Source organism: Sinohyriopsis cumingii, unplaced genomic scaffold, assembly GCF_028554795.1.
Source record: "Sinohyriopsis cumingii isolate HCF-2022 unplaced genomic scaffold, ASM2855479v2 utg001673l, whole genome shotgun sequence".
NCBI lineage: Eukaryota > Metazoa > Mollusca > Bivalvia > Unionida > Unionidae > Sinohyriopsis > Sinohyriopsis cumingii.
This window is the reverse complement of record NW_028316034.1, coordinates 583,887-601,438: the sequence shown is the minus strand read 5'-3', so window position 1 is coordinate 601,438 and position 17,552 is coordinate 583,887. Positions and strand designations below refer to the sequence as shown.

At 38.0% G+C, this 17,552-nt stretch overlaps 1 protein-coding gene across 2 annotated transcripts in view; it reads right to left on the bottom strand.

Moving 5' to 3' along the window:
* LOC149771767 (potassium channel subfamily K member 1-like) overlaps nucleotides 1-17,552 on the bottom strand; it is a 49,641-nt gene that overhangs the window by 11,640 nt on the left and 20,449 nt on the right. For both annotated transcript variants that reach the window (XM_089948166.1, XM_089948164.1), the window contains exons 2-3: nucleotides 6,291-6,434; nucleotides 3,087-3,485 (exon numbers count right to left, since the gene is read on the bottom strand). In XM_089948166.1, the coding sequence (XP_089804292.1) occupies nucleotides 3,087-3,485; nucleotides 6,291-6,434 (543 nt within the window). The remainder of the gene's footprint in view (nucleotides 1-3,086; nucleotides 3,486-6,290; nucleotides 6,435-17,552) is intronic.

Here is a 17,552-nt window from a genome sequence, read left to right as displayed (position 1 = left end):
AGCTACATATTTCAATCACAGTCACTACACCTTTTTATTTTACTAATAATATAACAATGTGAAATGGAAGTAACATATGGTGCGTACCCACACTGCAGCACTTGGGCAGCAGAAGATCTGAAAATCATTGTATGTACTAAGTTTATGACAACGCTTTTGCCAAACCACAAAAAGTGAGTTATAATGACCTAGTTGGGAGGCAAACATATGACATCAAAAACATTCTGGTAGCAATCATTCAAATTTTAAAAAAGATAAATCTAATGCCAAACCTTAAAGTGTCAATCAGCATAAAAAAGGATAAAAATAAGAATACAACTGCATGTGTAGCTCTCTGTGTAAGAATCATATATTATGAATTATACACATACAACTAGGGACTGCATGTGTATCTCTCTGTGTAAGAATCATACGATATGAAGTATACATATACAACTAGGGACTGCATATGTATCTCTCTGTGTAAGAATCACACGATATGAAGTATACATATACAACTAGGGACTGCATGTGTATCTCTCTGTGTAAGAATCATACAATATGAAGTATACATATACAACTAGGGACTGCATATGTAGCTCTCTGTGTAAGAATCATACAATATGAAGTATACATATACAACTAGGGACTGCATATGTATCTCTCTGTGTAAGAATCATACAATATGAAGTATACATATACAACTAGGGACTGCATATGTAGCTCTCTATGTAAGAATCATACAATATGAAGTATACATACACAACTAGGGACTGCATGTGTATCTCTCTGTGTAAGAATCATACAATATGAAGTATACATACACAACTAGGGACTGCATATGTATCTCTCTGTGTAAGAATCATACAATATGAAGTATACATATACAACTAGGGACTGCATATGTAGCTCTCTATGTAAGAATCATACAATATGAAGTATACATACACAACTAGGGACTGCATGTGTATCTCTCTGTGTAAGAATCATACAATATGAAGTATACATATACAACTAGGGACTGCATATGTATCTCTCTGTGTAAGAATCATAGAATATGAAGTATACATATACAACTAGGGACTGCATATGTAGCTCTCTGTGTAAGAATCATAGAATATGAAGTATACATACACAACTAGGGACTGCATGTGTATCTCTCTGTGTAAGAATCATACCATATAAAGTTGACATACAGTAGTTCCCCTCTCGAACAGCCCCCATGACAAGCGGTCACCCGCTTCTTATGGCCAGAATCCCCTGGCACTGATGAGTTTGTAATAAAAAAAATGTACCTCTCAAGAACGGCCACCCCTCTAACGTGACAAGCGGCCAGCATATAAGTAAAAAATGTAAAATGTTCTCCTCATGAGCGGCCACTTTTATTTTCAAATCCAGAACCAATAATTAATTTTCATATTGCGACCTAAGGAAAGTAATCAGAATATCTCTATCGTCATTACATGTCTCCTAATGTAAAGTTTCCGTTACTGAAAGAAGTGTTGATTAAAGTAGATATAACAGTAAGATTAATAGTATATCATTGTCTATAAAAGCTGAAGTTTACAGGAAATGGGCACAACAATGCTATGATAGAGTTTTGAGCTTCACAATCTGTCGAGTTCTTCTCTTTGATGACAACCAGATATAAATGTCAAGGTCATAACAGGGTCTGCATAGCTAAAAATAGACTCTGTGCATTAACACACACAAAGAAATTAAACTTCAACAAAACAGAGTACCAGAGAAAGACTGAAAAATAATGTGATAACACATTTATTGCTTCCATTAAGAAGAAGGCATTTCGTCCACTCGACAAAAGTTTCATCTGCATAATTAAATCACATACAGTTAGTAACATCTGACTAAATCATTACCAACCATTCACATCATGTAAATAGAGATATATTATTTTAGAAGAAAGTCAGTTATTGTACTCGACAACATCGGCTGAGGTGGGAAGGGGGGGAACTTGCCGAACAAATGTATGTAAGAAACTCAAATAAAACAATTTTATGTGAAAAGACTCGAATAATGTCATAACCAATAAGGAGGTTATTCAACAGCAGTGGGAAAATGGAACAAATGGAAAGAGAATTATGTATGAACAAAGATTTAAATGACGTTTTTGAAAGGTTTTGCAACGCGTATGACAACACCTGCTTGCATATCATGCTTACACCACGAATAAGAACTATTAATGTATATTCAGTTGAAATAAGTCTATTATTATATAACATGAAGAACCTTTTTGTAATTAATGTTACTTTTAAACAAAGATATTAAATGAAGATATTAAATGCTTTGAAGTATGTAGCTCTTTCTTACTACGTACATTACATAAACTTCACAATTTTTTTTTAGCCCTGCTCTGGAAAGGCCACCTGTAATATAAGGCCACATTCTCAGTGGAGAAGGGGTGGCCGTATAAGAGGGGGACCACTGTATACAACTAGGGACTGCAAGAATCATATGATATAAAGTAGACACATACAACTAGGGACCATATGTGTGGATCTGGGTAAGAATCCTATAATATAAAGTAGATATATACAACTAGGGACCATATGTGTGGATCTGTGTAAGAATCCTATAATATAAAGTAGATATATACAACTAGGGACCATATGTGTGGATCTGTTTAAGAATCATATAATATAAAGTAGATATATACAACTATGCATATAAAATACATACCGTATACATAAACCACACAGTTAAAATGTTTGTTATACAAACAATATGAAGGCTTTGCATCAAAATTATAGTAAAATCACATCTAACAGATGACTATGGATGACTTGGATATTATAGATTGTGCAGTCTGACACCTTCCATCTTTACTAAAACACTTAAATAAAAGAAATGTAATAGTCAGCATTTCTTTTTCTGAAATAATAACAGAAAAACAATGAACAAGTAGATTCACACTTTCAGATTGTGAAAATTAATACAGCCATGTACACAGATATTTTCATAGCTATTAAAAAAAATCATTGTTTTATCTGCATTAATAATTATTAATATATATAACCTAAATGTTTCTGTCATAATTTTGTCTACATATAATGAGAACTTCACAAAAATCTATATTTGTTGGAACTTACATGTTGTAGCTACTTTATAGACTGGCCTCTGTTGCTGATCTGGACTGTCCCCAGGGATATAGTCTCCCAATCCTATCGTAGTCAGGGAGACAAAACAGTAATAGAAAGCATCAAAATAACTCCAGTTTGGCTCAAGGGTGTAGAAGATGGCTGCTGGTATGAGATAAATGAACACCAGGATCAGCGTAATGATGATGAACAGATGAAGCAGTTGAATATGGAAGACTTTGTAGAGGTGGCCAAGCTTCCGGAACATGAACTTCAGAAACATGGTGGTTGGGATCATGAGGCGTTCCACAACTGCAGAGAACAGGATCAGGGTGAGAGGAATTCCAATCATCGCATAGATAATACAGAATGCCTTTCCTGCCTCAGATAATGGGGAAACTCGCCCATACCCTGAAAAAAGTTAGTACATGTAAAATGGTACCAAAATGTAAAATATATGATATCAAAACTAAATGTATCAAAATAAATATATCAGCACTTTAAAAAGATAAACAGTCCAAAATGTACAGGAGCTGTATAAAGCATAACTGAAATATTTATGACATTTGGCTTCTGTAAAGGAGATATCCAAGTCATGCAAACCCTATTTATCCGATGATAAACCAATTCTAAGCTTCTTGCAAACACAGATCACTAAAGCATATAATACAGGTCAAGATGGCAAATGATAATTTAGTCTAAGTGGTAATGTTACTTACTATATGATGTATCAAAATTACATGACTGTGGGGTCAATAGAATCTTTGCCACTAACCCACACAAGAAACCTAACATATACCAAGTGAGCATAACATACAGGTCAGTGTGGTGGATGGACATACATAATCAATTTATAGAACTGAAACATACAGGTCAGTGTGGTGGATGGACATACATAATCAATTTATAGAAAAACAGCTATCAAGGCCTGCAATCACCTGTTAGTGTGATAACCAAATAACCAATGTCTTCTGGGGTCTTTAGGCACATAGAATTTCAACAAAGTTACTCTAATGGTGAAAAAATTAATGCATTGCAAAGAGGGATCTTGTGAAATATCACATCACTTTTAACTTGATATGACATTTAAGCTAGACATCTCTATGTTACATACAAAAATCTGTAAGGCAGTAACAAAGCTAGGTACAATAAAACATGTCTACAATTGACACCCATGGGAAAAAGTCAATGGCCTTTGTAGACAGGTGACCTCTAAAGGCAGGTTTGGCTCTCAAACTTGGTTCATGACAAATGGCAGTGACATTAATATTATTAGCAGTATCATTATTATTAGCAGTAATAGTATGCTATGAAAATAAACGTATTTAGTTTAACTATTTAGCATAAAACAAAAATAACAAAATAATAAAATAAAAAGTTCCACACAAGATTAGTGTCTCCTAATTCTAATCCTTCTTGTACATCACAATAACACTGATTTTCCTATCATTGTCACATGTGTTGAAGCTTTGATCAATTTTTAGCAGTTTCCTTTAATTCACAGGCAAAGTTTGCCTATGATTGGGAAATAATGGACTAGCTTTGTTAGGCCAACTGGTGTAACTCTGCATGAAAAAAGGTGTTCACACTTCAATAAACTTATAGATTAAGCAGCTGCTGAAACTTAGTGATCAGAAAACAGTCAGCTTGTATGAGAGACCTTGATGTGATCTGAAAATGAAAAGAAGCTTCCTGTGGCTATTAATTTACATAATATACATTTATATATGCCATGCCTTGTTCATCGAACAAAAGAAGTTTGATATGCAGACTTGGAGCAGTCATTGCTGATATGCTCCAGTGATCATGGAAGGCAGGGTGAAACAACTGCTTGGTTAAGAAACACATGGCAACTGACTGCAAAAACAGGTGACCACTGATTATATGACACTTATATACACAGATCCTCTGCTGAAGAAATATATTTTCCACCTGGGTTGTTAAGGAAGCCACACTTGCTAAGGGGAGACAACCTGAATCTGAGCTAAGAAACATTCCTTTCAAGTTTTATCAAAACTGGATCAGGCATTCTGGAAAAGAAGCTGAAACTAGGTTTTCCAACTATTGGTTATACATATTTGCTGGTCTGCTGATTGTAGATTTTATGGCACACTAGCACTGTAAAGCACCGCAAAAAATGTTATATGATAAAAAAAAGTTATATGAAAAAGGTTTATTACCAATGAGCAATAAATATATAAAAGCCATCTTTGACACAATTTTGCTAGAACAAGTCCTGAAAAAACAAATATAGTAAATTTGGGTCACTCATTTTCGAGAACAAGTGAAAAAGTTATTTCAACTTGGATGTTAAGGAAGGTAGACCGCTGCTAGGATAGCCACTCAGGACACCATTTTGAAAGAGCTTAGCCTAGGAAACATTCCTTCCGAATTTATTAAAACCAGATCAACCATTCTGCAAAACAAGTTGAAAATAGGGTTTTCATAGGGTTGATATGGAGGCTACACCACTGCTAAGGGAGTCAACACAAAGAAAAATTTAGTAGAGAATATCCCAAGGGACATTCTTGCTGATATGATCCAAACTGGCCTCAGGTTTTTGAGAAATTGAAAAATTGCAAATGAGGACAAAATGATGGAAACAAGGCCATGTTATGAGTGTGTGTGTGTGTCATTAGGATTTGTAATGTAGCTTTAAAAAAATTTCAGTCATATCGCTATGATGTCTGCAGTGTGGCAGTTTATAGTGATATCTAGCACTTGGGCATCATGCCGCAGACATATAGTATGATGTCCACCCAGTCATATTATCCTGACACCAGGTCAACCAGTCCTAACGCTAACCTCTTAATGCTGAGTGCCTAGCAATGCAGCTGTTAGTGCCATTTTTGTAAGTCTTTGGTATGACTCAGCTGGGGATTGAACCCACGACCTCCTGCTTCCGAGGCGGATGCTCTAATAACTAGGCCACAGGAGCGGTCGCCATATTATGAGCTCACTTGGCCTTATCAGTAGGTGAAATAAAAACCATGAATATCATGTCAGTACTGTCTGCCAAGTTTAATGCAATCTGAGGAAAGATGATGGAGCGGCTGCAAACACAAAAGTTTAGGATGAAAATGAGATGGACAAGTCTAATGGTATATTCATCAGTTGTGAGAGCATAATGAATATTCAAATATTTTCAGATTCCTCCTTTTTACAATCAGAGGCTTCTTTCTTTTTCATTCACAGTGAAAAAATGGTGAGGCCTACCAATTGTTAAAATAACAGTTCCGGCAAAGAACATTGATTGGCCGAAGCTCCAGTTTGGTTCAGACATTGTTACATTCTGCACAGCTGAAATTCCCCGATTTGTGGCCTGAACAATGGCTGCAATAAACTCCTCTAGTTCCTCATCTGCAATAAATATATCAATAAAAATTTCAATCAGTCAAACAAGCAATCCATACATATTTTCATCTAAAATAAAACTATTTTAAATTTCATGATACAAGAGCAGAAAGGCAAATATAGAAATATTCCTGATGATAAGAGACACAATGGGGGTAATGATGGCATACAATTCAATTCTATTAGAGTCAGTATATCTAAGATTTCATAAATGCATGTTGGCTGCCAATCCATCATATAATCTTTTTTAAGGCTACTTTTCAAAAAACATGGTGATGAAAAGCAGTTATAACAGCTTTCCAAAGAATACTCTGTCATAATACTGCCTGCATTTTGTATTGGTACAGACAGCAATTCATCTTCTTTGACAAGGACTGTAATAATGAAATGGATGCTTCATTTATGAAGTAAGGCTAAGCAATTTAGTATTCAATGAACAATTCTTTAATTTACGTAGAAGCATGTTTGTTAGAGTACACAAAAATCAGTAATGTCTTATCATATCTTCATTATCTGACTGATTAACTTCTGCTTATCCATTTTGAACGATTTCATGTGCCACAGTCTGAGACTGGAGAGAGGGAAGCAGCTAGTGGAAGGGAGAAACTGAGGACGATTGAACCAGAGTGGCAAAATAAATTCATTTTCAAGGGCATTAGTTCATCAGGTGTACTAATATACTGGTGAATCGTCTGAAGCTCGGAAAGGTTTGTGGAAGTTGAGCCTTCCATTTGCTGATGGAACATCTGAAACATACTCGGGTTGCAATAAAAAAATCATGCCAAGATGCATTTTTTGGAGTAGGGTCTTTCTTGATTTTGTCACTACATTTTCATCTCCTGAAAAGAACATGTATTTAACGTCATAGATTTCATAATGAAACAAATGGACAAATTTTCTATTAGACAGAAGAGTTTGACTATGCCATGTTATTTTTAAAGCTAACATAAATTTATGTCTGCCTTCAGTCTAATATCCTCTCATTTAACTTTAACCACATTTGACTTTCATATAAAGTTGAGAGGAAGAAAAATCGCTTAATTCCCAGATAAAAACAGATTACACAGTTAGACAAAAGAAAATACTGTATTATGTAGCCGAGGCTTTTTGAAGTTTGGCATTTCTATGATGTTATTGATATCATTTTTGTTGTAGCTATTGTAAAACAGAAGTTGTCTGATAACTTTATAAATAAAAACAAAAGAAAAAACACCCCCCAAAAAAACGAGAATGCTAGCTTGACAAATTCATTGAGAGCTGTTTTCAACAGAATTTTGATAAAACTGGTCTACAATTTTTTAGTAGTTGTCTGCTTCAGTGATAAAATCTGCTATTATTATGGATTTTGATGTGCTGAATTCAAATATGATAATTAAAACAACTGATTGGCTACTGTTTCCAAGATTTGTAAGATTTTACATTTTACGTCAATGTATATTGTGTAGATATTAGCGTTTTAATCATAAATTGTAAACCTATGTCTTTTTATTTGTTTACGGTTGCTTTACATGATAATATTTCACCTGTCTTGTTTATGTAACACTTTAAAAACAACAAAAGGTTTACATAAAAATGTATTTTGAAACAAAAGGCAAAAAACTATTATGTATATATGAGTACACAGTATAGTTCTTATTCATTGTGTACTCAGCACTTCTTGGCTTGTTTATTGTATTCATTAAATGGATCATCTCATGTCACAGTCCAGCATTGGTCTGCAAGCATTGGCAGGCTCCATTTGCCCTGATAGCATTTCTCCATTATTACAATGTCCTGACGAAATCACTCGCTGTGCTTGTTGCTCACTGCTCCACAGTTCGGTGGATAAAAATCTAGATAAGAGTACAAAAAATGTATCTTTAGTGTCATGTTGCAACCAAGGCTTTTGTATGTCTTGAGGAGGAATTCCCTATAGTTGTCTGCCTTGTTGTTTCTGAGAAAATTTGTTGCCACTAACTGGAAGGCTTTCCATGCCATCTTTTCCTTCCCATGCAGTGCATGGTCAAATGCATCATCTTGAAGAAGTTCACGAATCTGAGGACCAACAAAGACACCTTCCTTTATCTTAGCTTCACTTAACCTTGAAAATGTTCCACAGAGGTACTTGAAAGCTGCTTGTGTTTTGTTCATGGCCTTGACAAAGTTCTTTATCAGACCCAGCTTGATGTGCAAGGGTGGTAACAAAATATTCCTTAATTCAACAAGTGGTGGATGCAGAACACTTTTCTTCCCAGGCTCCAATAACTGTCGGAGTGGCCAATCTCTCTTGATGAAGTCGGAATCTTTTGCATGACTCTCCCATTTGTGAGAAAACAGCAGTACTTTGTGAATCCAGTCTGCAGACCAAACAAGAGAGCAAGAACCTTCAAATAGCCACAAATCTGCCACTGATATTGGTCATAGTTTATGCACCTCAAAAGCTGTTTCATATTTGCAAAGGTTTCCTTCATATGGACTGCATAACCAACTGGAATTGAATGGGAAAACATTGCCATCATGCAGCAAAACAGATTTAAGACTCGTCTTCGATAAACCAATGAACAGTCTCCACTCATCTGGATCATGAATGATATTGAGGGATGCCATCACACGACTGATGTTGTTGCAGGCTACAAGATTACCTTCCATGAAGAAGAATGGGACAAGATCCTTTTGGCAGTCACAGAACATGGAAACCCCGACATCACCTGCCAGGAGATTCCACTGCTGTAGTCATTCAAGTACATTCTGGATTTTATCTTTTTGTACATTAACATATTCAAGGCGATACTTTTGGATTTGTGATAGAACATTTAGGATTATTTGGGATTTAATTCACAATACTGTGTCTTTTAAACTTTCACTTTGTATTTTTGAGTAACACAGGATATCAGTGATGTTCATTAACAAATGGATATAAATGTAGTATACTGGTTGAATATTTCTCATCGCTAAAATCAACTCAAAAGACGAATGTCCACGTCCAACTTAAATTTTGGCTATTATAAGAAGAGAGGAAAAGATACAATTACACACAGTTAACTAGTTTTAGTATCTGACATCACAATAATTACAAATGACTTTCAAAAAACAGACAAGTTCAAACATGTTCTCAACTGACGTAATCCTGTAACACAAGTCTGATTCAGTTAAAAGAAACGGAAATGCTTTATGATTTTTTGGGGTTCTAAAAGTAATAAAATATAATTTACTGAATTGGAAGAGACTGCCTCTGGGTACTTGTTTTAGACAGCTACTAGAGTCACTAGACAATCGTTGTATACAGTAAAAATGGCACTCCTAAAGCTGCCTACGACCCATGCTTTGAAGGATTAATAAGTCTGCAGTGCTCACAATTGTGAACATGATGTGAAATGAAAAATAGCCCTTATGAAAATGACTGATCCCCAGTTCTAGCCGTAGCTGTGGTGGAGCAGCAGAGGGGGGGAACAGACCGAAACTAAAATAGTACTGAACAGACAAAAACAGTTTCACAAATCTTATTTCGACGAAATAAACCCTTCTATTCAGATCATAGAATAAAAAAAAAATGTCCCCAAAAATTCGAAGAGTCTCTCCTCGAGAAATTTTTCGAATTTCCAGGGGGAAAATGCAATACATTTCCGCTGGCAACTTGGTTTACTTCAATAAATCTGAAACAGTTTCCGTGGCGGGGTCGTCATTGAAAAATCCGTCGGTCCAGCCCCCCCCTCTGCTGCTACGAGAAAACATTTTTATGTTAGCGGAATTAAATCATTGACAAATAAATAATGGCAAATATCGGAGAAGCACTTACTACTAGATTAGCTCGAGAACGTCTCGAAGCAATTCAGAAATTTCTTCCTGTCCGTGATAGTGTCAGACAAAAATTACAACTAAGACAGCAAGCACGGGAAGGCTTTGCAGAATCCGCGGAGGAATTATTTAAACCCGTGACCAAAGCTACTGAAAAATCCGCAGCTGTTACCAAAGAGGCTTTAATAGAGCAAAGGAAAATTTTACAGGATATTTCAGCTGGACTTAAACCCGGGCCTCCACCTGATGAGGAAGTTGTTATGTCAGTACCTGTTGGTAAGCGAGCAACAGAGAGAATTACTGACCCCGCCGAAAGATTTACGCCGGATTATATTAAACTTCTTAAAAGTGTACCAGAAGAGAAATTACCTGAGACAATACTGTTAGGATTGATTCAAAGAAATGTGTCTTTAAAACCAAAACACGGTTCTATGACAGATGATAATTTTATCAAATATTCGTATCGTATACGCGAAAATAAAAAACAAATCAACAGAGATGATACAAAGTATGATAGACTTGTAAATGCTATACGTAAACTTGAAATTCCACCATCGCAACCTCAAGAAGAAAAATCACCGTTGCAACACACACAACGACAACAATATCCTTCACGGCGAAGAGCAATAGATCCTGACCTAACTCCGTTAGGTGAATACGAGGCTGCATCTGAAGGAAGTCCACGCGGCCAAAAATCCAAACAAACTAGGTCGCCGATAATTGACCTAACAACGTCTCCTGAAAGTTTGCCGCAAGACATTTTATCCCCAAGAATTGTGCCACCAACGACGACAGGAAAGGGTTTAGGATCCGGTTTTATTGCTTGCCCTGATAATATCATCAATGACGTATCACGGTTGGAAGTTCTCATCGGAGGAAGACGTGCCGGAAACAACTCTCCGGAAATTATAAATGAAGCCGCAGATATCTGTCAGAGACTATTTCAGCGTGGCATTATGGATATCGGCATCTACCGGGGACTCATTGATGAACTCGCGGATGGTTACTACAGCGACTAGCAAATTTAGTTAGAGAAACAATAATTAAATAAAATGATCGTGCACAATTCTCAACCTAGACACGCTAGTGTGTTACCAGTCCGCGTAGTAAACTCGCGATTACCAGTCTACAGAGCAACCTACGGAGATGGTCTCGGTGATACAGTTACTGGTTTGTTTTCAAGAATAGCCCCTAAAGCGATTCCATTTGCAAAACAATTGTCGATGAAAGCTATTGATGTTGTCAAGGATAAAGCTATCGGCGGTGTTGGTGATCTTGCCGGAAAGGCATTTCAATCAATCAAAGACAGATTGGCACGATTAATTCGCAGACCAAAAACTGTTAAATCACCATCAGTAAAATTACCGAGTACTGAAATCATGCCCGCGGATGTCAGTAAAGTGATAAATCAGGCCGCCAATCAAAAGCTTGCAGAGTTGATAACCCAAATACTCGAACAAATAAATACAAGCCTGATATCAGGAAGCGGAATTTACCGAAGTGGTCTTCGTTTTAGACGACAATAATTTTATATAAAATGTTTAAACGTGTATCTGATCCAGCATTTGATATGGATGCACCAACGCTCAAAGATGAATCTGTTCGCGATTATCAGTATTATTCTTACGAAGCAAGAAATCCCAATCAGCGAGGACGAATTGAATTACAAGTTCAGGACACAAGTAGATATTTCTTGCCCGCTGAAGCATTTCTTGAAGTCACGGGGCAAATTGTAACAAATGTTGACGCTAATACACCATATGGAGTTAATTTCCGAGCTGGTCTTGTCAACAACGGCATCATGGCACTATTCAGAAGTGCTTCATATAGCATTGACGGGAGAGAAATTGAAACGATTCAGGATAATGTTGACGTTGCTACAACAATCGTGGGATTAGCGAGATACTCAGATGATTACACTAGATCGGCTGGGCCGACTATGATGTTCGCTAAGGATAATTCTGATCATCCTGAACACAGATCTGCTATTCAAGTACAAACAGCACAAGGCACTGCTTTAAACCCACAACCGGCTGGATTTGCGGACAGGCCAGGTGCTGATTTTTCAATATTAAGGCCTAGTCCAGATTACAATTTAGGTTTTGCTACACGTAAATTAATGTTATCAGGCATAGATAGAAAATTCTCATGCGCAATTCCATTGTCTCACATCTTTGGGTTCTGCAGAAATGTCAGAAAGGTTATTTTTGGAGCCAAGCATACAGTTGTACTTGTACGAAAAGGTGATGACAACGACGCTATCTGGCGAGAAGGTGCTGATCCTGCTGTTGATTCCGGTAAAGTAATATTACTCAAACTTGCGTTGTGGATGCCAGTAATGTCTCCATCACTCGCTGAAGAGCAACGGTTACTCTCTTTTATGGACACAGGTGGTAAATCACTGATATCATGGTTGACAACAACAACAGATTATATTCAAGGTGCCGGTATTGGACAGTTTACGTGGCACATATCATCACAGCAGGGGGTGTCAGCACCACGACATATTTTCATAGCACTCCAGGCTAACGCGAGAGTAAATAGTCAAATACGTTCGCATATGATATTTGACAAACTTAATGTCTCTGGGGTTTCGCTGCGAATAAACGGGCATCAAGAACCATCCGAGGATATAGTGATAGATTTTACAAATAATCAAGTCGCCCGTGCGTATCACAGTCTAATGACATTTATGGGACGCGATCAAAATATTGATACCGGGTTGCAGATATCACAACTGGATTTTACAACGCTGTATCCGATTTATTACTTTTCGCTGGAACATTTGGATCTAACCAAACAATCTGTCGTTGATATACACTTCAAAGCTCATGTAGGTGAGTTTCCCGTTGGTGGTTTCAGAGCGATCGCAGTTATACTCTCCGATAAGGCAATGTTGCTTGAAGGTGTTGGTGGTCGAATGAGAGTTATTGACGCTCCAGTAGAAAACATATAACAATTAGATTAGTTTCTGAAATATAATGTCATACAGTCACGTTAATGTCACCTTGACTTCCGGTCAGACAAAGAAATTGCAATCGAAGAACGCAAGCACGTGCGGGACATCAATAACACTAAAACGAGATCAGATTACTGGTGGTCCAAACAAGCTGTCGTTGACTAATACTCAGATTAAACATTTTAATAAGGCACTAACAGCAAAAACCGGTGTCCGACTTGATTTCTCTGCTGCAGCTATCAAGGACATGACTAAAACCGGTGGAATATTTCCTCTTCTCGCAGCAATACCGGCGTTGATTGCCGCGGCAGCACCAGCCGTAGCAAAGGCAGCAGCACTTGGTGCAGTTGGAACCGCAGCTGGAATGGCACTAAAGAAAGTAACCGGAAAAGGGTATAAGAAAAAAAAGGGACGCGGTCTAAGACTACCGGGAACTCCCGCATCATGGTATCCAAAAAATTTCTAACGCTGAAACACAAAGTGTTTCCAATGAGCAATTTTGATTTACTCGATGCTGTTAAAAAATTGCGCATAAAACATTTCAGAGGAGTATTTATGCGAGATCAATTACCGCAACAACCGAATAATCCAGAAACTGGCATTATCAATCTCGACAACAAAGACGGTCCTGGAACTCACTGGGTTGCTTACGCGATCGATCCACGCGGAATTATTTATTTCGATTCGTACGGTTTAGCACCGCCAACTGAGTTTCTCAGGTATGTCAGCAGATTTTTTAATGTTCCAGTGTGGCAGTCGACGTTACCAACACAAACATTAATTGATCCGCCCATTTGTGGGAGGGAGGTTTTAAATGTTCTTGATGCAATCTCAAGAAATCCAGCAACTTCTCCTCATAAAGTAATGTATGAATATACCGCATCGAGAAATGCTAGCATTTGAAAAACAGCAATAAGAATAATGGTGGATATTTACGGAAGACCTTTCACACGAAGAGGTAAACCAAGCACAGATGTTGATCTCTCAAAATATGCGACCCGAGATGAAGTCGATAATCTTTTGAATCTATCCGGAGTTGACCCAGATGAAGTTGCTGTTTTTCAGGACAAGCAAGGAAAACTAAAAACTAGCAACATCAAGTGGAATGATTTAATCCGTAATGTTCGTACAGCTGTCCCTGGTAACTTTCCCGTTTTTACTGACCGTGGTAGCATCAGGGATTCAAGTATATCGAACAAAATCATCAAAGACATCAGCGATGAAATTAAAATGTGTGTGAAAAAAACCGGCGACGTAATGACCGGAGAACTCAGCATGAGCGGCAACAAAATAACCGTTCTAAAAAATCCGGAAGGTCTCGAAGATGCCGCAAATAAACAATACGTCGACACGCAGTACCAACACGTTGCTGGCCTAATCATCGACAGAGTAATAAAATCCGGCGACGTAATGACCGGAGAACTCAGCATGAGCGGCAACAAAATAACCGCGTTAGCGAATCCCGAATCCAACCAGGATGCGTCAAACAAACAATATGTGGACATCATCGACGGTAAACTAAATACGCTGCGGTCAGAGTATGATGTTCACGTGAACGGGTTTAAAAGACTCCAAAGAAACTTTCAAAAAACCAGTGAACCCGTGGATAAGTTCTTTGGGTCTCCTCCAGTCGTCGATGTAAAACTCGCTGATGTAAAGACCGACATTAACACGATCAAACAAACACAGCAGGATATCGTATCGGGTATTCCTGATATCGTTAACAAAACCAGTTTGATTAAAGTTCCCACTGGAGTTACTCCCGGGCATATCACCAACATCGTATTCACGGTATCATCGGGATTCGCAACATGGTCACAAGAAAATAACACTATCAAATATACAGCAACAGCCACTGGTGTTTACAGGTTGTCTGTGTTTTCAGCCGCTAAATTTGAAATCTTCACAACATATCCTTGGAGACATTCCACCGATAAGTATTCGGGGGTTTGCACTGTAATACTAAACAGCGGAACCGAGGAAACATTTATGCTTGAAGTCGACGACGATAATTTAACAACAACATCTTACTGGTGGTGTTTGGAATTCGTCGCTGCAACGCCTCAATTGGTTACGTAATTGAAAATTACCAGTAATTGAAAATTACCAGTAATTGAAAATTACCAGTAATTGAAATCGCCAGCGATTTTAAATAATATGTCAACGTTGAAATCCGAAGGATTTCCAGATGCTCAACAATATCGGTATAATCAAGTCCGTGAGTGGCAATCTGAGTTAAAAACTGTCATCGAAGTAGCCAGTCAAAAAGTAAAAAAATACCGCAGACGCATAACAGTGTTAGACATTATGGTTTATTCAGTATCTGCCGTTGTTGCATCCGCGGGAGTAATACTATCAGCGGTCACTCCGGTAATTGCAGTCGCGGCCACGATCTCTGTTTGTACGACCACTACCGCGGCAGGAGTTTTCGGCATCATAGCAAAAAAAATATCCTCGTGTGCTAACACAAAATTACACGATTACACGACAAAATTAAATACAGCCACGACCGCATATCAGAAATTATCACCGCTGATATCATCATCGTTAGACGTGCAAAGTAGCGACGCCGCGTCGATATCAGATTCTGAATTCAAACTAATGTCAGATGCGTACAATGACTATTTGAAAACTAAACAAATAAATAATGTCAATAGAACTGCTTCAACAAATAGTCACAAACACAACGCCGGTAAGGACCACAATGATCTCAGTGTCCTCGACTAAACCAGAATTTGGTATTAATTTTCGAACTCCAATTCCAGTGAGTGAAATCGCGTTGGCAAAGCTCAGCGTGTATCACAGCTGGCCCAATATCAGGTCGGCATCATTTGGTGATCTGCAGCCGAATAATTCGTTCGTGTTCGGGAAACCCAGCGCGGACCCGGAACAGGGTGAACTTGAATGGGATACAATTACGCTACCCACTGGGAGTTATCAGATCGAAGAAATCAACAATGAGATACAACGCCAAATAAAACGAATCACCGGCAAGGAAGCCAAAATATCTTTGACCGCGCACGAACCAACGCTGTCTGCGGTCATTGAAATCTCAACACCGGGATACGCCGTGGATATTTATAGCAGCTCTCTTCGAACAGTATTAGGATGGCCACAAAAACGACCCGAGGTCGAACCGGGTCCACCAAAACCTAAAAAATCGGATTTTATGACCGATAAGAAAGAACTACACGACCTCGTGTACGGCAATTATTTATTATTTTCAGATCAATTACAATCAGGAGAAGCCTGGTTTACAAAATCAGATAGACACCCCTTGGAAATAATAGAGGCAGCTTTCAAAGGCGGGGAATACCATCTTTACCTTCCAGAAGATATAGAAGTTCATTTTTTTAATCCGATCAAACAAGCGCATGACCAACAGCTAAAACTGTTGCGAGTATATTTTCAAGATTATATTTCTGATTTAACAAGTTCGCGCGATAAAATTATCACAGCCATAGAAAAACTAAACAAACTCGCATCTGCTATGGAAATTATAAATCAAAAAATAATTCAGAATCTACTGGATTACAAAGATGATTATGGAAACCAAAAAAGATCGAATTTTGCATCCAAATTTGGTATTCCGGTGAAGGATATTCCAGATTTTAAACTTCCTGGATATAACGCGCACACGCTGAGAAAATCGGTCTCTGATCTTGTCGCGGAATCTTTCGAAGATATTTCTGCCACGTACGCGCGAACACTACCACAACCTGTTATTCTCAAGCACGACAACAGTACAGCATCCGATGGCAGACACATCTCACCCGGGATCGTAAATATCACAGATGTTATCGCGGTCAATCTTGTATGTGACGTCATCGACGGTAGCTACAGCGCATCAGATAATACTACAGCCCAACAGGGGTTTATTCTGTATACGTTCACACCAAAAGACCCCCCCGGTTTTCTGATTGTGCAAGAACCAATCAATCCGGTCTATCTGCGGTGTCATACCGTGTGGTTGTCAACGATAAATTTCAAACTCACCGACCAACGGGAAAATTTGTTGGACCTGCGTGGCGAGACTGTCTCCGTGAACTTACTGGTGAAATCCTAAAATGCCCTCCCGGAAACTCGAAGAGTTTCTCATGCTAGCATCGCCAAGTGGTTATCAAAACCGGCATCGTTGGAAACTCGAAGAGTTTCTAAACTCGAAGAGTTTCTAAACTCGAAGAGTTTCCTAGCACGCATTTAAAAAAAACGGTTGTATATAATGTATCAATGTGAATACATTCACTCACGAGTTCATATTCATGATAAGCAAATTCTTCACGAGGCAATAAAAACCGCATTCGGACAGACATTCCCAGAACAGTATTTCCCCGTTAAAATAATCGTTGACGTGTATGGTGACGAAGACTTCTTGTTAACTCCGTCACAAT